This window comes from Grammomys surdaster, unplaced genomic scaffold (assembly GCF_004785775.1).
Source record: "Grammomys surdaster isolate TR1022 unplaced genomic scaffold, NIH_TR_1.0 236, whole genome shotgun sequence".
NCBI classification, from domain to species: Eukaryota; Metazoa; Chordata; class Mammalia; order Rodentia; family Muridae; genus Grammomys; species Grammomys surdaster.
Window position 1 is genome coordinate 2,682,285 of NW_021604681.1, and position 25,246 is coordinate 2,707,530.

At 38.7% G+C, this 25,246-nt stretch overlaps 2 protein-coding genes across 2 annotated transcripts in view; one reads left to right on the top strand and one right to left on the bottom strand.

Annotated features, from left to right (window-relative positions):
• The window catches only part of Trpc5 (transient receptor potential cation channel subfamily C member 5), a 126,948-nt gene that overhangs the window by 37,007 nt on the left and 64,695 nt on the right, over positions 1 to 25,246 (top strand). The window contains exon 2 of the mRNA XM_028773873.1: positions 1,165 to 1,686. Within this exon, the coding sequence (XP_028629706.1) occupies positions 1,165 to 1,686 (522 nt within the window). The remainder of the gene's footprint in view (positions 1 to 1,164; positions 1,687 to 25,246) is intronic.
• Positions 4,440 to 23,042, bottom strand: Trpc5os (TRPC5 opposite strand). The gene is made up of 4 exons (XM_028773874.1): positions 22,974 to 23,042; positions 9,816 to 9,891; positions 9,449 to 9,531; positions 4,440 to 7,765 (listed from the first exon to the last, which is right to left on the bottom strand). The coding sequence occupies exon 4, from the start codon at positions 7,589 to 7,591 to the stop codon at positions 7,259 to 7,261; it is 333 nt and encodes a 110-aa protein (XP_028629707.1). The 5' UTR covers positions 7,592 to 7,765; positions 9,449 to 9,531; positions 9,816 to 9,891; positions 22,974 to 23,042; the 3' UTR covers positions 4,440 to 7,258.

Consider the following 25,246-nt stretch of genomic DNA (forward strand, 5'->3'; position numbering starts at 1 on the left):
AGATAGATAGATAGATAGATAGATAGATAGATAGATAGATAGATAGATAGAGATAGAGATATCTTCCTTGAACTGATGTTCCTGCCTCCATCTCCAAGGTGCTAAGATTACAGATGTGTTCACCACCCTATTCAGGTGGTAACTGAAACCAAAGTTTTGTGCATGCTAGACAAGCACTCTACTAACTCAGCTGTGATCCCAGACCCTCTTGCTTTCTTTATTGGCCTGAAAAGAGTCTAAGTTCCCAAAGATATATTTTCAAATTGGAAGGCTGTTTTAATTCATTGATCAGGCTTACTGTACTTCTTTGGGTGTGCTCCTAAACACAGAAAGAACTCTGTACATTCTAGTTATAGCTACCATTTCCACCAAACATCATATCCTAGACACAACAGGTTTATCAAAGTCATTAGCAATGCTTCCCCATATCTGGAATTCCTCATTTACAGTATTACTTATTCCTGACAATACCTAATTCTTTCTATCTTCCTGGACCTAGAAGGAATTGAATTAATTAGCCCTGCCCTTTAGTCTTCTAAAGTTCCATACGCAAACAAAGTCAATACCATTTGTGAGAGACCTTTCTTTTTGCCATTATGGCTTTATTTAGTTGCATGATCTTAAAAGTGATTGTCTGTCTTTGATATTTCAAGTCAATATTCCAGCACTCTCAACAGCTCAATTAAAGCTATACATATTAACATCACAAATTGTTATGGACTTTATGATTTGATCAACTCCACTCCAGAAGGCCAGGAACAGCATCTTCTACTTCTTTGTTTCCCTTGTCCTATTAGTCAGAACTGGATATACTGTGCTAATAAAAATTTAAGAGCTAAGCTGAACAGTTGCACTACCTGGTTTGAATTTTGGCTCTGCTACTGAAAACTACATAATCTTTGGTATGTAACCATTAACCTCTCTCAGCTTTCTCCCATGGGAAGAATATTTACCAACTGGGTTGTTGTGAATATTAAATGAGTAAATATGAGTAGTAACGTGCTTAGGAAAGTGCCAAGCATATAGCAGTCCACAAACATGGGGGGCATTTGGGGGAGTAGTCACAAGAGAAAGGAAAATTCAGTTTCCGAATTACCAATGGATGCTCCTTCATGCTCCTAACTATAATTGTACCCCTCTGTGTTTCTCATTTCATGTGTGTAGGTTCCCACTCTGATGATGGACACCCAGTTCTCTGAGTTCACACCAGACATCACTCCCATCATGTTGGCAGCCCACACCAACAACTATGAAATCATCAAATTGCTTGTCCAAAAACGAGTCACTATCCCAAGGCCTCACCAGATCCGCTGCAACTGTGTGGAGTGTGTATCCAGTTCAGAGGTAGACAGTTTGCGTCATTCAAGGTCTCGACTGAACATATACAAGGCTCTGGCAAGCCCCTCGCTCATTGCCTTATCAAGCGAGGACCCCATCCTCACAGCCTTCCGGCTGGGCTGGGAACTCAAGGAGCTGAGCAAGGTTGAAAATGAGTTCAAGGCTGAGTATGAGGAGCTCTCCCAACAATGTAAGCTCTTTGCCAAGGACCTGCTGGACCAAGCTAGGAGCTCCCGTGAACTGGAGATCATCCTCAACCATCGAGATGACCACAGTGAAGAACTCGACCCACAGAAGTACCACGACCTAGCCAAGCTGAAGGTAGCAATCAAATATCACCAGAAAGAGGTAAGCTGAGATAATCTCTGTCTCCTGGAAGCTTAAAGCTCTCAGTATCCACAGCCTCAAAGCAAGACTCAGTAGTTTTCTAACCACTTAAGACTTCCAACATTTGTGTAGGTTTTATGGGCCTCACAGAGCCATTCATCTGTGATGCAGACAGCTTCTATGTATTTCCTTTGTGACCAAAAAAATAGTCACCTGATTCTTTGAAAGAAAAGCATTTTATCATTCAATGAATCCTTGTCAAGTACTCTTCCCAGTGTTTAGCAGAGAGAGGGAAAACACCAGTCGTCCTTGTTTGGAGACATTTTGCAAGTTGAACTTTAAAGTATTTGGCTACATAAAATTTGTAAGGATAATGATCTTCATAATTTATATTATATGAATACACTTGATTACTGATTATTTTATAGTTAAAAATTCTCTTCACATGTGATATTATGAAACTATATGGCTAACTTCTATTTTGGACACAAATAAGTAAATGAAATCTAACTTTATCTTCACTATATTTTCTATGGCAAGTGAATTTAGAATTTTCGTGATAAACAAAATCCCTCAAATCCCTTGGAAATGGAGCAGCTAGCAAGATGGAGGAGTGGTTAAGAACATGTATGGCTCTTACAGAGGACCCAGCTCTGGTTCCCAATGCCTACATGGTGACACAATCATCACAATCATCTGTAACTCCAGTTTCAGGGGATCCAATGCTCTCATCTGACCTCTGTTGGATCCAGGCACACATTCATACATGCAGGCAAAATACTCAGAGATGGAAAATAAGTAAATAAATCTTTCAAAAACTTTAAGAAAAAATTCTTAAAAGGCATGTAATTTGCCTGTGTTAACAAACTGAGGAGAAAACCATATCAATTTTTATTTATTATTCTTATATATGTTTTCTTTTCCTTAGTTTCATTTGTGGTGGTGGTGGCAGGGGTGAAGTAGGAAGGTGCACACACATGTGTATTTGTGGTGTTGCTCTGGCTGGCCTTAGACACCTGACCCCTTTCCTAAGTATTGAGTTCACAGATGTGTTCCTCCACTTCTGGTTCTGAAGTTCCTTTTCTTCGTTTATTTATTTATTTATTTATTTATTTATTATTTATTTTGTTTTCAATTTGTTTTTGTCCCTTGTGATTCTTCATTTCCCTTCTACACATTTAACAGTATTTTTATGTGTGCACATGAGTGTCTGAATTTGTTCATCCACAGGTGTGACAGATGATGTATCTGTATGTAGGTATGGGTATAGCACTCATTCATATACCCAGGGGTCAGAGGAGGACAATGGTTGGTTGTTCTATTCCATCACTATCTGCTTTATTCTCTTGAGGCAGGGTCCTCCACTGAACCTCAAGCTAAGTTGGTGGCCAAAAGAACTTCTAATCATCCTGCCTATCATATCCTCCCCTCCCCCCTCTACACACAGCACTGTGGTTACAGGTGTGTACAACCATGCCCAGCTTTTTTTTTTTGTGGGTTTAGCGGGATTTGAACTCAGGTCCTCTTGTTTACACAGTAAGTATTCCTACCTACTGCGCCAACTCCCCGGCATAATTATTAGTTTAAGTGGATCCTATGCCATCATCAGATGGAATAAATTCAACCTGAGAGTTACACGTTGAGAGCCCATAAATAAGTTGCCTTCCTAATTCTTGTTAACTGTGACCCTCTGAAACCATGAGCCCATATAAACCTTTCCTCCCTTAAGAGAGTTCATTTTCATTTAGGTATTTTGAAACAGCAACCAGAAAATGAGTACAGTATCGCCCTCGGGAACAAAATCTTGGCTGAAATTGGAGAGAACTCAAGCTTCTCTAAAGGGCTTTTTCTTTTTTTCTTTTGTATTGGTTATTTTATTTATTTACATTTCAAATGTTCCCCCCCTTCCCAGTTTCCCCTCCACAAACCTCTTATCCTAACTTCTATCTCCCCTGCTTCTATGAGGGTGCTCCTCCACCCACCCACCCATTCCTGCCTCCCCACCCTGGCATTCCCCTATACTAAGGCATTGAGCCTTCACAGGGCCAAGGGCCTCTCCTCCCTTTGATGCCAGATAAGGTCATCCTCTGCTACATATGCAGCTAGAGCCATGGGTCCCTCCATGTGTACTCTTTGGTTGGTCGTTTAGTCCCTGGGAGCTCTGGGAGGTCTGGTTGGTTGATATTGTTGTTCTTCCTGTGGAGTTGCAAACCCCTTTCTAAAGGGCTTTTTCACTGTAGTTTTACCTCATAATCATTCCTACTCAGATTCAAATAGGCTCTTCAAAAGAATGTCGTACGGTGAAAGACTATACTCCAAAAAATTAAACAAAAGCAAATTCCAAATTATAATTTTTATATAAAATACTAGGATGAGGCAATTTTTGTCTCTTAGAAACAGGTGCTGAGTATTGAATAGTCCATACATAAGAATTCAATCTTCAGGTGGCTTTATACTGGCATTTGTTGGTATGAAATGACTTCTTAAATTTCATAATTTCATATATTCTAGCCCATTGTCAGACATGTCAAAGGATTTAAAAATTGTATCATTTTGTTTGTTCATTTCTACTGCTAAAAGTAAGAAGCAAAGGTGTAGTTTTCATTTTATAAATGAAGAACCATGTTCATGGACAAGTCAGTGGACAATCAGGCTCTTGGTGCAATATTCTCAATGATTTTATTCTATGACATTTGTGTAACAGAGTCTTTTTGTGACACTTCGGTAGCCTGGAAATTTACTACAAGGTAATTGAAGGTGACTACAAGTTCTTTGGCTTTTAAATCAAAGTTTATTAGCTACAATCTCTTAAAAGCGATTAAGTGGTTTGGAACAATAGTCAATAAAGATCACAAGTGATTATAACCTAATAATTTGAAGAAATGGTTACATATAAAGATGCAGGTACATACTGTCAGCAGCTCCTATACTTCAGCTAAAGAATGAAGATTTGTACTCTGTGCTTCAGTGCCATTTACCAGCCTGTCTTTCTTGATTTTAACACCTTTAAGTTGGTCTCAGAATAAAGAGCCTTGCTCCCCCTCTATTTCTCTGTGCCATTCAAAATCTGGTTTTGGCATTAACCTCAAAAAGATACAAAACAAGGCTGCTTGGATAATGGACTCCAGTCTTCTGGAAGAGAGTCAAAATCTCAATTGGAGACATCCAATAAGCATATTTATTAGTATTTCTCCTTTTAATTTAACTCTCTATCTACTATGTCAATTACCAACTAGTTACTTCTACCAATCTTACAATTGGCTAATTTCCATTAAGGCACGGGTAAATGAATTCACTTAGGAAGTAACCCTATCTCAAACAATGGTGTTAACTGTTGACAATTTAAAATGTTCTCTCTACTGAAAATACCTTCCCTACTAGGCCTTGTTCTTAAGGGTTTTCTTATTGCTAAGATTGTTTGTTCCTTGTCACATTTAACTCTACTTCTAATCCCATTCCGTATAGCAAACATACTCGATATAACAGTCCATTTCTTGAAATAGAGTTACGTCTTAACAATTCTAAAGTGCACATAATTATACAATCAAGGCAAATACTGAAATGCAATAGGCAAAGCAGATCCACATACGATGAACCTGTGACACCTTCTTTTTCTGATACCTAAGAACAACACTGTCTATTACTTGTTTAAGGCTTTGTCTAAAGTAGACTTACAGGTTTCTCTTGTTATGACCTGTTCGAGTTTATTGGTGGTTTATGCTCTCTGACTTTTAACAAAGTCTTAATAATTTATTGTAGAAACATTACAAAGCCCAGATTCTAGAGTTCTACTTGGATTACTATAGTGTGCCTATCATGCTTGAAGAACATCATTTGCAATTTCTCAGGTAAATTGCACACCAAATAGAATTTATAATAGACTGGTGGGCTTTCTCTGTATACTTTCCCTGATTTTGTTCAACTAATCATAACTTGAGTGTTATTTTGACAGAAAATTATACCCTATTTCCTACAGTTCAAATTTCCCTGGCAGTAGTATATATTTCCCCTAGTTGTTGCTAAGCCCTTACTTAAAGTGTAGATTTTTTTTTAACTTTCATACAGGTCTATTGTTGTTACTACTGTTGGTAAATGTTCTTATAAAATACAGAAATAATCCTAACTGTTCCACTAATTATAATAATTATTATTCATTAACATTTCCTCCTGGCATGGAAAAATGCAAACTATTTCTTCTTGCTTTCTCCAATCTTGCAATCTCCAGTCTCCTAAACAAAATTAGGTTAATTTTCAGTGCATCGCTTATTTGCTTCTTTGTCTGTACTTGTGTACCTGGAGTCTTTTCTATACTTGTAAAATAAGATTCAGTTTGCTTATTATAGTTATTGTAGCAAGGTGTTACAGCATACTACCTACTGCAATATGCAATTAACCCCATTAACTACATTTTGACACAATTTTCATTTGTTCTGTATGTATTCTTGTCACGTATCTGCCATGTTAGTTGGCTCTGAAATCATCTGTATTAAATGTCCTATTAATCTTTTTAACTATGATGTGCTTTAGGATTCTTCATAAATTGTTAAGAAGGCCATGCTACCTACCCATGAAAGTAAAAGGATTGAACGGCATAAGGTGGTATAATAGGTGAATATTTGCACAGTTATTTAGGTGATCTCTGTTTCAGTGTGAGGGTACTTCAACTATTATATTTCACACTTCTGACAGGTGGAGGGTTATTGTGCCTCAATACCAGTCTACATCTTATTTATATTTTTACCTCTTAATAACAAATATTGCTAGGTTAAGTTTGTAATGGTCCTACCACATGAAGCCTCCAAGTATTTGCCTTAAATTCAGTTATACACAAGAAGATGTACAATGTCCGCTTCCCCTTGTAGACCATTTTCTCCAGGCTGATGACGTAAACGCTTGATTTTCCATTGATGAAGTCTTTGTTATTCCCAGTCTTGACATTCTAGAACTTCTCTCTTTGCTTTTTGGTATAAGCTTCAATATTGTGTCAGAGGACAATATTGCAAAAGAGTTTCAGCACACATCAACATGTGTGGTTAGAATCCACAGCAGTCTTTCATTCAATATCTTGACCTCAGAACTCTCAAATTTTGTTCCCAGTGAATCTGGAAAATCTTTCTATACTTTTATTGCCTGGTAGACGTTGCACTTTCAGAATTATTTACCTTACTCTGCCCTGAAAACCTCCCTCTTTAAGATACAATGTGGCACGTTGTCCTGGCCATGAGAAAATACTCATTGTAATGCCATGCTAGGAAACACTACTCTTAGAACTTCTATTTATCACAGAGCAGTGACACTGAGTATTGGTAGAGTTCATCAGTTCTTCATTCTATTCTAAGGTAGATTCTTTGCCTTGTTATTATTTGGTCTTATCATGAAGAATCCTAATAGTACAAGTAAAGCAAAAAAACTATATAACTAAAGCCAGTCTTTTGAATTAAACCATAGAAAAAAATGATTTTCCAAAAGGAAATAAAAGTTTACTAAATCTAAAAGTTTTTAATAATGAAACTATGCAGAACTAGAATAAAACAGCTATTGCTGAAGCCTAGAAAAAAAGAAATGGAAAAATGATTTTTTCACATGCTGACTCTCACTCACTTTCTGTATCATCCTTTATTGCAGGAAGTATATCCTCATATATCTCGTTAATATCTATCATAGCTTCATCCATGTCAAGGATTAGGTCTTCATCTTCTTTTACTGAAAGGATTGATTCTAAGTCGGAAAGAGCTGCAAGATCCGGTAGCGAATCTTCCTCGGGAGGAGGCTCAGCTGCTTCCGCCTCCTCTGCTGTAGCATTCTGTTGCAGAGAAGGAGCTTGTTCCTGTGAGACGAACTGTAATAGTTCCTCAGCTATTCTTATTAGCTGGGCTACACAATCAATAAGTTCAGCAACCAGTCCAGGGATTGACACAGATTCCATGGCTCAGGCAGGTGGTGTGATTATGATGGTGATCAAGTACAGACTGAGTCTAGCGGTAACACAAAACTTTTTGGTGATGTTGGTTAACCTCTCACAAAATGACTCTACTAGTAGTCTATTCCTATTATAATCACCACCAAATTGTCACTTCCAAGACAAAAGAGCCAATCAGATCTAATAATAGAAAAAGACAAATAAAAAAAGATCAGTATCCTTGACCATTCGTCTACACTATAGGTTATAGCTACAGGATATAGTTACCAAGACCCATCCAAGAGGTTAAATGAGATCTCTGGCTACTGTTCTTCCTTTCGACAGCCTAATGAGGACCTAATGCCTCTCTTTTCCTTTAGATTTCTCATGATATTTATTTTTGCTCAGGGTTTCCAGCATAAAATGAGCATGGGGTTTGCGTATCTCTCAGTAACACCTCCATTGAGAAAGGATATATCATTATTCAGAGTCTTTAACTGTTTTTATTAGTATCTTTGACTCATGGCCATTTATAACTACTAAAGGCTTTGGTGTTAATTCATTAGAGTTTCCAATTGTTCTGTATCTTGGGGACAGATGTTATAGTGCAATAAATTATAAAAGCTCTTCATTTATTTTTATTAATTAGGTTATATGATCAAAAAGTCTACCAACTCTTAGAGGAACTGACACTGGTTCCACATCTCAGTGGTCTTCTCAATAGATAAAATATTACTAAAAATCTATAACAAGTGGGTACTTGATGATACTGAATCCTGTGGAGCCGACAATGATTACTCCATTGATTTAGATGAGAAGTGACCATGTTGATTTGATTTTGGTGGAGACAAATTATGACATGAGGCTTGTGGTGCCACAGAACTTGTTGATATTTGGGGATTTTGTCAAAATTTAAACAGTTGTTGAATATTCACCCAGTAGGACACAAACCATAAATAGAAAGGTAGTGCACTGCTAATAGATACATATATTAATATGAAAGATATTATACCTAGTGGAAAAAATAGACATAAAAGAGTGCACACTGCATACTGTCTATATACGATTCAAGAAAATTTATGGTTCAGAAAAAGAATAATTGTGTCTAAGAAAATGAGAAGTAGAGACATGTAAGTGAACTGTCTGTGATAGTGTCAATGATTATATTTTACAGTTTTAGGCTATATGTGAACATGAAATTGATGGATTTCACTGATTGCTACTATTAAAAGTGGTGCATTTCACTGTATGCTATCCGTCCTAAAGTAACCAAACAGAATCAATCCCCTATCTGAAAAGTATGTCAGATGAGATGGTATGCCTATAACATTGTAATAAATTCTCAAATTTGTGGAAGGAAGGCTTATTACATATAAAGCACCAAGAAACCAATCTTCCCCATTAGTGTGCCTAATCCTCACAATAAAATAACTGTATGAAGTTGTGATTGGAAAACTTGAAAATCATTAGGTATTATGACTTATGACCAGCCACATGATATGAAATAGAAGTTAACCTAGAACTTCCAAAGACCTATGTCAAAGGGTACACATATGGGTGTCTATACTAACACATTTGCTTTAATGAGTCCAGAGCTGACACCTCATTCTACTAAACAGGAATAGAACTGAGCATGTCCATTCACTTGATATCCCTAGAAATTAGCTAAATTTTGGGTTGATTGTGTCTAATACTAACTGGTGGAGAGGGGGGATCCTATGGTGCCCATGTCATAATCAATAGTTTCATAGAGCTTCAAAGATATGTGTGTGTGTGTGTGTGTGTGTGTGCACGCGCGCGTGTGCGCGCGCACGCGTGCATGCGTGTGTTTGCTCCCCATCCTCTGGTGTTTTGAATTTCTCTAAATGATTGGAAGCTACTCACCTGTAATCTGGTAGAGATGGACAAAGGTATTGTCCTAGAAAATGACTTCTGGAGTTCTGCTTTCGAATAGTCTGGAAACACTCCTGCAAGAACCAAAAAATACAACACGCATGCAAATGGGGGAGAACAAATTACAAAATCAGTAGACTTAAGGCTATCAGAAAGGGGTGGAAGCAAGTATAAACTCTCTAATGTGAGCTGAAAATAGCTGACATTTTCTTTTCTGTGGTATTTGCTAATTCTGGGCATAGGTTAAAGATAAAGCTTGGACCAAAGGCAGAAGGTGTCTACCACAGAATGAGCAATTTCAGCATAGCTGTTGACAATTGCAGGAGGCTAGCCTAATGGAAGCCTGGGGTGTGCTTACCTGGAATAAATTGAGGTCTAGGCTGGCCCCTGGGAAGGAAGTTCTCCCGACACAGGCACAATCCTCAAAAAGATACCTAGCATTGGAAGTGAGGGGACATAGATGAGGCCAGTGAGTGAGTCATTATTGATGGGGCTCAAGACTACTTTTGAAGGACACTTTGAGCAAAATTATTTACAAACATATACAAAGAGCCAGGACTCTTTAAGGAACAACATGTATACTACCAGATAACAAAACCTGAAACAAAGGAAGACATACATTGCATATTCCTTCCCATATGTGGAAGCTAAAAAAATGTCATTTTGACTGCAGACTACTGACTACTAGAAATCAGGAATGGCCACAGAAACATGGGATAAAAGGTTAGATAATGGGTACCAAAACAAAGTTAGATAGAAGGAACGTGTATGTTCTGGATGTCTATAGCACAGTAGGTTCACGACGAAGTGTTTATTTTCTGAGTAACTAGACAAGAGTAACTCAAATTTTCCAATCTTAAAGAAAACACAAATCTTAAAGAAAAAAACATGTTAATTACCCTATTTCTATTAGTGTACGTTACCTAGGAGGAGGTGGTGCATACCTTTAGTCCCAGCACTTGGGAGACAGAGGCAGGCAGATCTCTGAATTTGAAGCCAACCTGGTCTACAGAGTGAGTTCCAGGACAGCCAGAGTTACAGAGAGAAACCCTGTCTTAAAAAAAAAAAGAAAACAAAAAGAAAAAAATAAAACAAAACAAAAACCCTACCAGTACACATTTATGTGCATATAAAAATAATATGTACATATAAAAATTGTCATATACTATGACATTGTACAATATTATATGATAATAAAAATTAAAAATTAATTAAAAAATAAAAATAGCAAGGCTAAGTTTATGGCTACAGAGGTTAAAATCACATAGTACTGATACATGGATAGACAAGCAATGGAACCATAACCAGAATCATATATCAAATACTAAAATCTAATTTGAAAACGGGTAGAAGAGTTAAATCTAAAATACAAAACCAATATGTAGCTCAAGCCACAAGAGAAAACTTTCATGATCTTAGGAAACCAAAATTTATCACATATACCCCAAATTAGCAAAGAGCTCCCGTCTATCAAAAGATACCTCAAGAGAGTAAAATGGTCAATTATAAGGTAGAAAAATATTCAGAAAGTATTCCCAATAGAAGGTTGATACCTATTTTATGCATATATTTTAGACTCCTGTAAATGAAAAGAATAAGACAATGTAAATGTCATAATCAAGACAGAAGAAATTAACCACTACCACATAGAAGAGGCTATTTACCCAACCTACAAGTACACAAATCGGCATTTGTCACTACTACTCATTAGATAAATGCAAATTCAATCCACAAGGAGATATATCAAACCCCACAAGAATAGGTACATCAGAAAGGATTAATAATAAGAAACGCAGAACAATGGAGCCACTGGAACTCACATACAACCGCAGGTAAATGTATTGGCTTGTGCAATTTGAAAAGCTACTAGATAGTATCTACTAAAGCAAAGTCTACCTCCGTCTCATGAACCTGTAGTATTACTACTAAGTATAAACCCAAATTAAAGAATGTAAACATCTACCAGAATACATGTATAAGAAAGTAAAAGGAAACCAGAAATATAGGAATATAGTATATATCCCATCATTTCATTTAGATGAAATTTAAAACAATGATGAGTATTGTCAGTATTGTTTGACCAGCCTGTCATTAATGTGAAGAAAATGAAGTATAACATTAAGAGAAGGGTCCTTTGCCTGGTGTGGATCTCCACTTCATGTCAATGCAATTAAAAGAGGTCCTGATTGTCAGACAGTTTTTAATTGATGCAATGTGATATAACCTGCCTCTTATAAGTAGCTGAATAGGACCTAGAGCAAAGGTGGTGATAACTGATAACTGGAATCAGGCATCTCTGTATCACTTCATCGGCATGACTAATGAAAAGTCACCATTTTATTCTGAGTGAAAGTCTTAGTCTGCTATTTGGCACTTCTTCCATCTGGAAATCTGGCAACAAGTATCTAACAATGGGACAGAAAAGGAGCAAAGAAATCCAAATCCACTGGGCCCATGTTTAGAGTCGATAAGCTTCCCTGCAGCAGGAAAGGTAAATTACTTCATATCCAAGGGGACCAGAGGTAGTTATATGGGAGTGATTAAAATGTGCCTTTGGTGAATACAGGTGCCAAGTCTGTATTCACAAATAGACTTTTTTTTTTTTGCTCCCTTCTGCAGTGCTACAGTACCATTTGGTCACAAGCATTTAATTTAAATGCTTAAATAAACAACACTTCTGTTAATGGCTCCTCAGCTGGTGATGGGATTACACCTCTCTCCTCCTCTGTGTTGGGACTTTATCTGAAGCCCAAACAGGTCTTGCATAACACAAAGTGCACTCAGTAGGGAAAGAAGAAAAGTAAATAAATAACCTCAAAGTTGGGTGGGAGAGGATGAGAGGTTTTTGAGTGTGGTAAGGGGAGTAGTTAAAAGAGTAAATGTGTTCAAAATACATTGTATGAAATTCTCAAAGAATGAATAAGAAATTATTGGGTTTTTTTTTTTTAAAAAAAACCACTTCTGGACATACATAACTTCTCTTTGCCCTCCCCACTTCCAGTGAAACATCAAGAAGACCTTCATGTCCCAGCATAGGGGGATGCTGGAGCAGTGGGGCAGGAGCCTGTGGGTGGCTGGGGGAGCATCCTCATACAGGCAAAGAGGAGGGGAGAGGGCAGATGTGGGATGAGGGAGTTGAGGGGGTAACTGGGAAATGAGATATCATTTGAGATATAAATAAATGGAATGATTAATAATAATAATAAAAAAGAAGAAGACCTACCCCATCATTTTGATATAGCAGGAGCATCTCTGGGAGATATAATGAAAATAATCAACAGAATTTGTCCTTGCATCTATATTTTAAAGTTAGAAATTGTTGCCTTTACAAACAACTGCATGCAATGAAGCTATAGGACCTGACTTTCGAAATGTCTGAGCCATCTTTAATTTATCAAGGAAAATGGAAAGAAATGTGGAGCTGAAGAGCTAAACACGGCCCCTTCTTGAAAACTATATGAAAAATTCAAAACAGAAACCAAATTAAGAGGGAGTAGGGATGCCCTTGTAGTCGGTTTAAAGCAAGTTCTTCTACATTTCTTTCCTCCCCTTTCTAATTTGTTCATTGCTGCAGAGACAATCTTAGACTCTTGCTTACCCTGCAGAAAAACAACTTAGTCACTACTGGGCAAACAGTAGCTTGCAAATATCTCTTTGTCATTGTGTTAGTTGGGCACATAGTTTTTTAGCATAGTATTCAACCATGGGGTCTGCCACCTTATCTTGGCTTGGGGAAACATAAACAAACTTGTCTCTGTAGCTTAGCTGCTGTAAGGGTCCCCAGAGAAGCCAGGAAACGATGATAAGAAAAAGAGGTTCTACTCCTAATTCTTCCCTCAGCTTTCTCAGAGGGAAAAAGAAAAGTAGTGGGGGTTTTCAATGGGGAAAAAACAGTCTATTTAGCAAACGCCAAAATGAAATGATAGCAGTGACTCTAAGGGCAATATATTGTGCCAAGCAGATTTGTGTTTCATCCTAACTTTACTAAGTGCAGAGTTTCCCTAAGCTATATTTGGGTTCACTTCCTTATCTGTAGGATAGAAAGAAAAGGGAAATTGCATGAATTCGTTCATGAAGAAGTTCAGAATGTTTCCTAGTTCACGGTAAGTGCCTTACAGATGCTAGCTGTTTGATTGTGCTATGGAAATTCCAGGATCCAGGAAGTAAGGCATGGTGCATCCTGGCCACTACTAGTGACTGTCAGAAGGTGAGAGAAAAGATGACTGAAGGCTTAGCAAAACCTGGAAGGAAGTAACAGAGGTACGATTCATATCATAGCTACAGCCAGGTAACGACTTCAGACTTTGATAAAGATGTGAAGAGAAGGCACTCTCTGGGTAATGAAGGCATCTTACAGTATATCTACTGTGAATTCACCAAAACTAGTCCAGACTTTGAATATTCCTACGTGGCACATTCATATGACAAGGGGAAAAAGCACACTGTGTCTTACTCCTTACCACCCCAGCCTGAGTTTTATTCAAAGCTTCAAGAACACACTTGACACATATAAGACTGACAGAGCCCTGGGGTTCTGGCTGCCTTTCTCTTTCTGTAAATGCCAGCTGGCCAAGAGAGACCGCATTCATCCATTTTACCAACAGGAATGATCAGAGACAATAGAGTCCTCCTCTCTGCCTGAAAATGTGCTTGTACCATCTGCCAAAGAATGAGCCTTTCTGGTTTTAGTGGCTTCAAACTATGATTCCAGCACTCCACTCAGTAGCTCATCCCAGGGTTTTACAGCTTCTTCCTTCTGGGAGCCATATCCTCGAGCACATTCACATACATTAACCTACAGTAGTCCTATCAGACAAATATTTTCCTTCCACAAATGAGGGAGTAGAAACTCAAACATATTTCATATGGCATCTCATTAAATGTTCAAATTACTGTGAGGTCAATAGGGTATTGGGGGAGGGGCTATATCTCCCCTATGCATTTAAGAAAATAAACATCCACATAAGGCAAACAATCCAAGGTGTACAGCTGGAAACTGGTGGAAGCTGGAACATGAGTTGCTGCTCTTTCCATGGCTTGCAACTGCAAACTCTCTAATCCTTGGGGGAAAATCTTCCAAATACCTTCTTAGGACAGATACATATTCCGTGCTTCAAATCTAACAACATATGTTGTCATTAATCAATTAGAATTAAATCATAAAATCATCTATAGACCCTATATGTAGAACTGCCAAGTGAATATCCAGAGACTAGGATTCCCATTGTCAGTCTCTCCGAGAAAGAAAATACAATTTGAGTAGCCAGGCTATCCAGTGGAATAAATCAGCTGCATTTTCCCAAGCCACTCTGCTTTCCTCTTGCATGATACATTACTCCAAACAGTTCTCTACAGGAACATAATAACACAAACGAGAAAATTACAGTACAAGTATCTGTGACCTAAAGTAAATCCCAATGGCCTCTTCCCCTGTACCACTAATTGCCTATGTTAAAAGCTTTTCCCCATTGCCCCTGCCACACAAGAAGAGTGGAAACTGTCCTTTTAAATGCACCACTAAAGGGAAAGCTGGTATCTATTTGTCAGGAGAAGAACAGTATACTTCATGCTTGGCATACTGCTACCACTGGCATCTAATCCAGAAGCTGCTGCATTCTGCAGGGGTGGCAACTATTTTGTCCTCAGGATAATATAGTGGAAGATACAGCTATATTTATGTACAGACTTTTTAATAGAAATGCTTGTCACCCCTGGTAAAGCTCACAGGAGGTGACAGAAATGGCACAGCCAGAAAAAGGCAAGCCAAGTCTTTAGTGCTTTCTGGCAGCTGAATCCACAGTATCAAAGAAGAATGCATGGATCTTTTTCTTGGGTTCTAGAACGTTACTACAGGGAGTTATACAGTAACTGTCCCAAGAATTACTGAAGTAAGCGAGATTTGTCTTCTGTGTCCCTTCCCAGATAAGAGTAAATATAAGGGCTGAAAGTTAAATCTACTGCCATATCAGCTCTGATGGCCATAGTGAAACAGCAAACAATTTCATATATAAACTAACACTGAAAGTAGTAGTACTAATATAAATACAAACTGATAAATGCTTGACAGACTTCTAATAATGAATAAATGCAAACATCATTGAACCATGAACACATGGCAACCTCAGCCACACAGGCATGTACAGAAGCATTTGACACTGGCAAAGAAGGAAGGGTGGAGGAAAGAGACATTTTTTTTTAAAGGAAGACAGACATTGGAGACAGAGAGACTTAGGTTCAAACTTAAATGTTTCCTCACCTTGACAGTTCACTTAAGCTTACCATGATTCTCAGTCCTTATCAGAAATAAATATGGTAACACTTTGGACAACTATAACCTTTGTACTTTAGATAATTCTTAATTGTGGGAAAATATCCTATTTAGGTAAAACATGAACGTGTGTGATCTGAGTTCAGATACACACTTGAACATTCTCTCTCTGGTATTCATTGAGAAAAGAATTAACTTTTTGTAAATTTGGGTTTTCCCTTCTTTATCCTGAGGATGGTGAGGGCTCCTGTCTCAATGGGTGGTATAGTAATCAAGTGAGATAACTTTTGAAAGATGTTTTGTAAGTCATAAAGCTCAAGGCAAAAAAAACTCAATTGAAGTTGCTAACTAATCTTTTTTTTTTCTCTGGGGTTTAAAGCTTTTATAGGACTCATGATTTTTGTCATTTAATGAAGAAAATCTTAGGCAACCTGAAATAATTTGAACACTGTAGTCATCACTAAATCTTAACTTGACTGAGACCATGAATAGGATGTAACTGACCTTAAGTAGACATAGGTCCTAATTTAAACTTACCTTGTCTCCACTCTTGTGAGGTCTTAACTAGCCTCTAATTAGAATTTAACTAAGATACCCTTGGCAAGAAAGAAAGAAAGAAAGAAAGAAAGAAAGAAAGAAAGAAAGAAAGAAAGAAAGAAAGAAAGAGAGAGAGAGAGAGAGAGAGAGAGAGAAGAAAAGAAGGAAGGAGAGAGGGAGGGAAGAAAAGAAAACAAAGAAAGGAAGAAAGAAAGGAAGGAAGGAAGGAAGGAAGGAAGGAAGGAAGGAAGGAAGGAAGGAAGGGAAAGGAGGGAGGGAGGAAGGAAGGAAGGAAAGGGAAAAGAAAGGAAAGAAAGGGAAAAGAAAAAGCCACTATGCAGGCTCAAACTCTTTCTGTATCTGAAATCAGATTCTGAATAGGCCTTCTCTCTCTGTTTCTGTATCCTGGCAAGGTGTTAAATATTCTGAACAGATGTTAACTAGGCATGACCCATGACTAGCTAAATGGATTCTATTAGGATTTATCTAGGCTTAGGCTTCACTTAACTTCACTAAGCCTGGAAGGGAACCTCCACCTTGGAACAAGTATTTAAGGCCATAAGAGCCTGGAGGGGAAAAGCTGGAAGGAATACAAGAACTGACTATAGAAAAGCCCTTTGTGTGGAGAAGCCATGACCTCAGGATGGGTTGGTTGGTCGGGCATAAGCATAGGAACTCCCCCCACCAGATCCCTATGGTTGGTTCTAGTCATTGTGATGGTACAGGTTAACAGAGCTAAGATTTTAAGCCCTTCTACGGCCACCCCCACCATACACATGGCCCTTGAACCAGTCTGTAAACAGGAGAAAGATAAACAAGACAAAGCCAACTAATTCTGCTCCCTTTCTGAAAATGCTGGCTACAGTACATGCCAGCCATGAGCTCCTTTATGTAACAGACCTGTCTTGAGGACAGGGCTGTTGAGTATGATCTGGTGATGGCTAGGTTACCTATACTAGAGTAGGAATGACTAACCAAAACCTGATAACAACACAAATGGGACATGTTTCACAGGTCTGACTACCTAGTTAGGTCATAGAAGAAGCCCAATCTGTAGGAAATGAAAAGGGCTATAGCAGATAAGTTAAGAGAGCAGGAGCTCTTACTGGTACACACTTTGCCAGCCCCTGGAATATTTATACCTGCTATGCAAGAGGCAGTTGTGAACTGGTATTCTTGGCCCCGGGCTTAATGTGTATTACCAGGAAGCAAGAGTATAACCCTTAGAATCTTATAACCCTTAGAATCAACAAATAAGAGAACCCTGTACTTTTACCTATCCTTTGAGGAATGGTTCTGATGGGATCTATGACCACCAGTGTGGCCACAATAGTAATCCAACAAGTTCAGCATAGCCAGCACTCTACTCAAATCAAAAAAGACTTAACAGTTGTTCAGGAGAGCACAGTCCCTCTGCAAAATCAGATAGATTTATTGACAGCAATGACCCACACACCCACCCCAAAACCACAGAGGATTAGATTTGATTACCACTGAAAAAGATGGCATCTTCATGGCTTTAAATGAGGACTGCTGTTTTTATGTTAATCAGTCAGAGTCTGTATAGGAAAATGTGAAAAGGTTATTAGAAAGGATTAAGACTAGGAGATAGAAATGGGAGCCAAAGGAGTATAATACGGACAACACAGGACCTGGTTGGCTCTGCTGATGGAGCTTCGTCTAATAATAATGCCGGAACTTCTATTAGGACCATGCATCTTGAACAAACACCCTGGCCAGCCAGTTCATCAGAACTCAAATGAAAGCAATTTAAAAAAAAAAAAACCTACAAACGATAACACCAGGCATACCAACCCGTTTCTTCAAGACAGGTTCCTAAGGCATTATGAGGGTGAAGAGGAGGAAATGAAGCAGAATAAGGCAGAAAAAAGACCAATTATTAGACTTTCTTAAAGCACTATTTGTGCTGCTCAGTTCCAAGCATGATTTCCCTTGCCACCTGGAACAGAGTGACCTGAAGAAATAGCTGAAACAATGAGTTGTTGCCCTTAACAACCTGACCACCAAAGCTTACCCCTCTCAGCTTTTAAAAAATCTGCCTTTAAAAACAGAAGGCAGACTGCCACGTACACTTTGGTAAAATATCAATTGCTTGCTCACCCCACCTTGTGGCTTTAGAGTATAAAATGAGACGGCAAACTGGACCTGGCACAGAGGCCGCTCTGGAACTATCCTGGCCTCAGTTCTCCGGTGAAGAGCGCTCCTCTCTTCCACGCTCATTGATGTCAGAGTGCTATTCCAGAGGGATTCGCACAACACCTTCTCTGGATTTATAGCCCAGCTCAGGGACTAACAACGTTTTCACAAGATCTCAACTGAGATTTAGATCTGGGTGGGATTAAAGTGGGTTCTGAATAGCCTAAACTATGTTTACATCCTAGTCAAACTTTAATAGGGCTGCTAGGGCTTTCAATGTCTTGGGTTCTGATTAGACTTAAACAGAACTTGTTGAAGCTTCAGCTTGACCCTCATTGGGCCATAGCTGAAATGAAGATGCTTTTACTGGGCTTCTGCCCTGACTAGAGAAGACCCTCAGTGACTGACTAGGTCTTAAGTTACTTAAGTAGCTCTTAAAATTGTCATAGACCCTTGCTATATTCTAGCAAGACTGTGGCAAGGCTTAATATAAACTGGAGCTCTGCCTTTAGCTTCAGTCCCTATGGAGGTATTAACTGAGATTTCCCTATGGACGATGTATTAACTGGGATTTGGCCCTGGCTAGGCTTTAACTGGACTGTCAAGGTTTTAACTGGGCTGGAATAATGTTACAATTTAACCTTAACTCAGTAAGGCCTTTATCAAGATGGCTAATCTCGAAGTATTCTTAAGATTTGGGTGTACCTTTAAAAAGATTTGTATAAGATTTAACTGTGTTGTCACTATGTTCTCATGACAGTCACGGGTATGGGCCCTGCCATAAATGGTTTCTGTCTAAAACTTAACATTTGGCCTTTAATCAGTCTCCAATTATGCAAGTACTACCAGGATTTGACTACACATAAATTAAGTGTAGACCATGAATAATCCTTCATCGAGTCAGTATTAGAATTAAACTAGACTTTGTCTTTATTTGGAGCTACCAAAGACTCAACTGCAGCAAAAGCTGACAAATATATTTTAATATTTAAAAAAATAACGTAAGTGTGTTTTAAACCAAACTAATTTGTTCTTAACTAGAATGAGACTTCAACTATACCCTAATAGGACTCTGACAGATCTCAATGGTGTTGAGGCCCTGCTTACTATACTATGACTATATTGCAAGTATGTTTAGGGTCTTGACTTTGCCTTAATGGAGTTGAAAAGAATTTAAATAAGCTAACTAGTACTTAATCAAATAAATGTTCTGCCTAGGTCTTAACTGAGGTGACTTTGCCTGATCCAGGTTTGGGCTCTCAATAGGTCTTAACTGGGCTCTGGCAAGACTTAACCTGGGCTCAGTTTTTAATTAGACTTTAAGTAAAATCTAACATTTAACTACACTGAACCTCTGCCTAGAAGTTATCCAGGATTAATTATACTGTAGCTACACCTACACCCTGGTTAAATCTAAAGTAAATTCAATAACACTATACGATTTCTAGGACTTTCCTAGGACATAATTAGGTTAAAACTAGAAATTAACTAGGCTTAGGCTTTGGTGAGGGCTTAACTAGGCTCTGACGTAGGCTAATCTAAGGTTAGGACCTGCCTGTATCATAACTGGATTCTGATTGTATTTAAACTAGGCGTAAGTATAAGCTAGGTTTTAAGTAGCCCCCTAGTTAACACTTGATTATGGTGAGACCCTATCTATACCTTAAACAGACTTAGTTATATCTGAGTAATCACTATATTCACACTCAAGTTATGCCTTAACTAACATCTGGCTACACCTAATCTAGGGCTTAACTGAGATAGGGCTAAATTAGTCTCAGAAACAGGCAAGATTTTACCTATTTTGTAGCACATAACTAGAGCTGTGCCCAGTATAGAATTCAACTAGATTTACTTACAGTTCAATGAGGGCTAGTCCCTAGACAATCTTAACTAAACCCTTAAGAGAACTAAACTGTATTTATGAACTGCTGAGGCTTTAAATAAACTCTTAGGAGAACTAAACTACATTTTTAAAGTTGCAACACTTTAATTACATTATGAATAGCACTTAATAGGTTTGTTTCCTGAGAGAGGGTTTGCCTGGGCTCCTGCTAGACCTAAATTAGCCTTCTGTGCTCAAAAGAACTTATGTTTGTTCTAACTAAACCTGAATTATTTGGGTTCTAGAAGAATCTAAAGTAGCATTAGATCCTGGACAGGTGTGAACTAAGCTCTAACTAGGACTAAGTGAGACTCTTGGACTAGCTCCTGTCAAAACCAAAATTAGACTGAATTATATCTGAATGAGCCTGAAGCCCAAACTACGTCTTAACTATTAATAAACCAGAACCAGGCTTATTTCTTGCATAGAGTCTAACTAGTCTCTCTATATACCTAAACAAGTCTTAGACCCTGGCTAGGGCTTAACTGTGATCTCCAAACTAAACTAGACTTAGGTGTTAGCTATACATTCTTTGGGCTCTGATCAATAATTCTTACAGAGACTGAGGCCCTGCCTGGCCTTCAGCTAGATTTTATTCTGTGTTACTAACTAGGTTGAGGCACTTGCTGACTCTTTACCACTCTCTAATAGGACTTAAGTGTGCTGTACCTCAGACTTAATTAATATTAGGCCCTCACTGGGGTTTACACACTGTGACTAGAAATACAGAGGCTATTACTAGACCCAACATAGTCCTAGACTCTGAGTTTAACCAAGCTTGATCTAGCAATTATAACTACCTAGGACTAACGTAAACTCTAAAGAGCTCTTTAACCTAGCAATCCAGCTTTTAAGTGCTTCAGCCATACCTTAATAAGATTTTTGACAAGCCTTAACAATGCTAAGGTTCTAGACAACATGAATGATAGTGTGAGCAGGTTGTAAGTGTGTTTAGTACACATCCGGCTATGTATGTGCAGAGTTCACTAGATTTTAATTCAATCATAAGGAATCTTAGGCAATGTGTAAATCCTAAGCTTCATATAGACACAACTAAATTTAACTAAGTTTTGACTTCTACTAAATTACGCTTACTGCCATTGTGAGGAGCTGTGTGTACTGTGGCTGAACGTACTATCGGACCCTGATGAGAGCTCAGCTGGACGGTGAATGAAGCTAAAATAAACTTAGACGTTAGCCAGAGCTTAGCGGGGCTCTGACCAGCCTGAATCAGGCGTAAGCCCTGACTAGTGCTTATTGGAGTCTTACTAACAACAGTGATTAGCTTTGTTAAGACTTAATAAGGCCTAAACTTGGTTAAGGTATAATCAAGTCTAACTGAATTCTAGGCAGGACCTGGGCCTACTAAAATATTAGAGTCCATTTAAGGCCAAAGTAGTATATAAGCCTAGTTTGGGTCTAGCCAGAACCTTATTAAGCCCTAAGGCTAGATAAGGTATACAGAGAATGTCCAAATGTAACTAGGATATAATAAAGTCAGTGGCTGGAGCGACAGCATGAGCTTAAGATTAATTTTTGCTATTAGAGAAGACACAATTCTGGTTCCTAGCATCCTAGCTTCAGGAGATACAGTGTCCTTTGCTGGCCTCTGCAAATACCTGCATTTATGTGCACATACCTACCTACACACACACACACACACACACACACACACACACACTTAAAAATAAAACAAATACTATCAAAACCTTAAAACCTTAAATTGACTGACCCTTAAACACAAACACACAGAGGGGAGAGAGAGAGAGAGAGAGAGAGAGATTTAAAAATAAAACAAGTACTATCACAAACCTTATATGACCTGACCCTTAACTACACTGTAACCCTCCCTACACCTTAACTATATTCTATTACATCTTAATTAACTTAGGTCCTAGCTAAGTCTTAAGGTGACTGAGACTATGTTTATGAACTTGCTAAGATGTAACTACATGACACTCAAAGATTAGTTACATTAAGACCCTAGCAAGGGCTTAACACGACAGTTAATAGGCACTGGCTAAGGCTTTCCTGCTCTTGGCACTGAATAGATCTAAACTAATCTTAAAACCTAAGATTTACCTTTTGATTTGTTTGCTTTGGAGACAGGGTTTTAATATACAGCCCCGGACGAACTAGAACTCCCAGTGGAGACCGGCACAGATCTGCCTGTCTCTGCCTCTGCCGCTCCTGGCTCTTGAATCCTTAGATTAAAGCCATATGACACCATATCTACCCTTTTTCTTTGGGCTCAAATTCATAAAAAACTCTGCCTCATGAGTGCTCAGAATGAAGGCATATGCCACTGCCCCTGCTAGGGTTTTTTTTTTTTTATGTTTGCTTGTTCATTCATTTTGGATTCAGTTTTTGAGAGTTTAATTATGTAGCCCTTTCCTGACTAGAACTCACTACTTACACAAGGCTCAAACTCACATCTGCCTGTCCCTACCCAAGCCCACACTCCTATCCGTGCCCCAGCCCCAGCCCCAGCCCCAGCCCCAGCCCCAGCCCCAGCCCCAGCCCCTGCTGTTGGCACTGCTTATGTCCCTATAACCTGCCATTGCCGTTGCTGCTGCTCCTGTTGCTGCTGCTGCTGCTGCTGCTGCTGCTACTGTTGCCCTTGCTGTTTCCCAAGTGCTGAGAGTGAAGGCATATGTCACTTTGCCTACCTCCTTTTTTTTTCCTTTGTGGTGCTGGAGATGGAACCCAGAGTCTTGTATACATTAAGCAAACAGTCTACTGCTGAACTAAATCCTGAGAACTTCTCTGGTTTTGAAATAGGATCTTGCTATGTAGCCTGATTGGCTAGGACGTGCTATATATCAGACTGGCTTCAAAACCCCAGCATTCTTGCCCTATCAGCCTCCCAGGGGCTGGAATTGCAGAAGTGTCACCACGCCTATCTAAACAGTTTTTAACCAAATAAAGATCTTCACTATAGATTAATAATACTTAAGCACATATTAATTATACTTAGGATCCAGTTTCACTCTAAGCCCTTTTAAAATCTTAATTCTATTTTAGAACCCATTTAGAACTAAACTAAGTAAACTTTTAACAGTGATATCTACACTTTAAGTATAGTTAAACTTTATTCTTAAGTAGCCTAAATAGGTCTTGATTAGGCTTGAGTACTTTGAATTCCCAAGTTTAAGTTCTTTCCTTAATTCAAGACTTTAGGCTTTGGCTAATTTGTAGTCATTTTTCATTGAGGATAAATTCAGTTCTAGATTCTGTCCTACTGTACGCTCATAATTTGCATCTGCCCTTACATCCACAAGTTGGCAGTTTCAGGCTGCTCTCTGAATCATTCAAAGAAAAACCAAGAGTATAACTCCATCTTACCTCTACTGCAGCAAGAATCAAGACTGCCTCTGACTCCACTGCACCCAGCCATGTTTGTAGTGTGGTGACACAGGAAGCAGTTATGCTATCCCTCAAGAAACCAAAAGGTATGTTTTTCTGTAACACCCAACCTGGGAAGTATATTTTTGTCCCAGTCACATGTTCTGTCCTTTATCAAAGACACCTATACTTTGTAATAACTTTGTAACCGATATAGAAGACTGTGTTCCCATCTACGCAAGACTTGCTAGAGCTTGGATGTGCAATTCACTGTTAAGAAGAAAGACAGCTGATAGACTAAAGTTGCAGTAAAGAGCCTTCTATACTTTTCACAAGGCTAAGCTCTGGGATCTGTAGACCTTCTGAACCCTGTGAAGTCAGCATATCAGTCCCACTGAAAGGAAGTAGGCAGTCTGCTGTGTACAACCTTGGCTTATTATAGGATATTGAAGGTTTCTATTGATCATGAGAGAACAAGATTATAAAATCCAGACCAGAGTATGAGCAGTCATCCATATCTAATGGTTTCACGGATTCTTAGTGATAAAAGACTGGTCATTTGTTTCAAATCCCCACCTGTACTATTTGGTTTAGAATTGTTTTACATATTTCCTTTTTAGATAAACATATGTTTTTTTTTTCATTCATTTCTTCAAATGTTAACTGGTTTATTGGACTTTACCATAGAGCAGTAGGAAGATGCACAAAGGAATTTATGAAGCCTGCAAAATGTGATGTGACCGGACAAGAGAGCTGAGGGTTTTCCAAGTCCTTTTCCCAATCTAGCTCAGTTTGCTTGCATTCTCTGTGACCAGAACAAAGTAACATCTTCCATAAACCATGGGTCCCCCATTAAGGTCCAGTGACACATTTTTTCACAGTTTTTCCTTTCTTTCTCTTTTATTCTTTTTCCTTTCTGCAATGTTCACATAGGATTAGGATGACCAGATGAAAGAGCACCAGAGACTCTATTTGACCACTAAGATGTCTGTACATTTTTTTCTACATCTTTTCTTCTATGTGGTTTGGTTTTTAGCCCCTGAATACCTTGGCTTGGTTTGGTTGCTTGCTTGGTTGGGTTGGGTTGGTTTGGTTTGGTTTGGTTTGGTTTGGTTTGGTTTGGTTTGGTTTGGTTAGGATTGGTTTACTTTCGAGTTTTGTTCTTTTGTCTTGCTTTGTTTATGTTTTTTGAGACATGATCTCATGTAGCCCAAGCTGACTTCAAACTTACTATATAGTCAAAGATAACCTTCACTTCTACATCTTCCTGTTCCAGCCTGAGTATTATGATTATCATTCCTGGCTATAGAATATTATTTTCTTAATCACTACCACCTGCCACCACTCCTGAGTAGAAACCCCCACATTTACTAATATGACATCATCCTATTCTAACTTATTCTTCCCTCCCTCCCTCTCTCTCTCTCTCTCCCTCCCTCCCTTTCTCCCTCCCTCCCCCTCCCCTCCTCTCCCCTCCCTTCTCTCTTTCCCTCTCCCTCTCCCTTCTCTCTCTCCCTTCTCTCTCTCCTTCTCTCTCTCCCTTCTCTCTCTCCCTCTCCCTCTCCCTCTCCCTTCTCTCTCTCCCTTCTCTCTCTCC

Excerpts from the sequence above, each read along its gene's own strand:
- Trpc5os (XM_028773874.1), bottom strand. The coding sequence starts at position 7,591 with ATGGAATCTGTGTCAATCCCTGGACTGGTTGCTGAACTTATTGATTGT.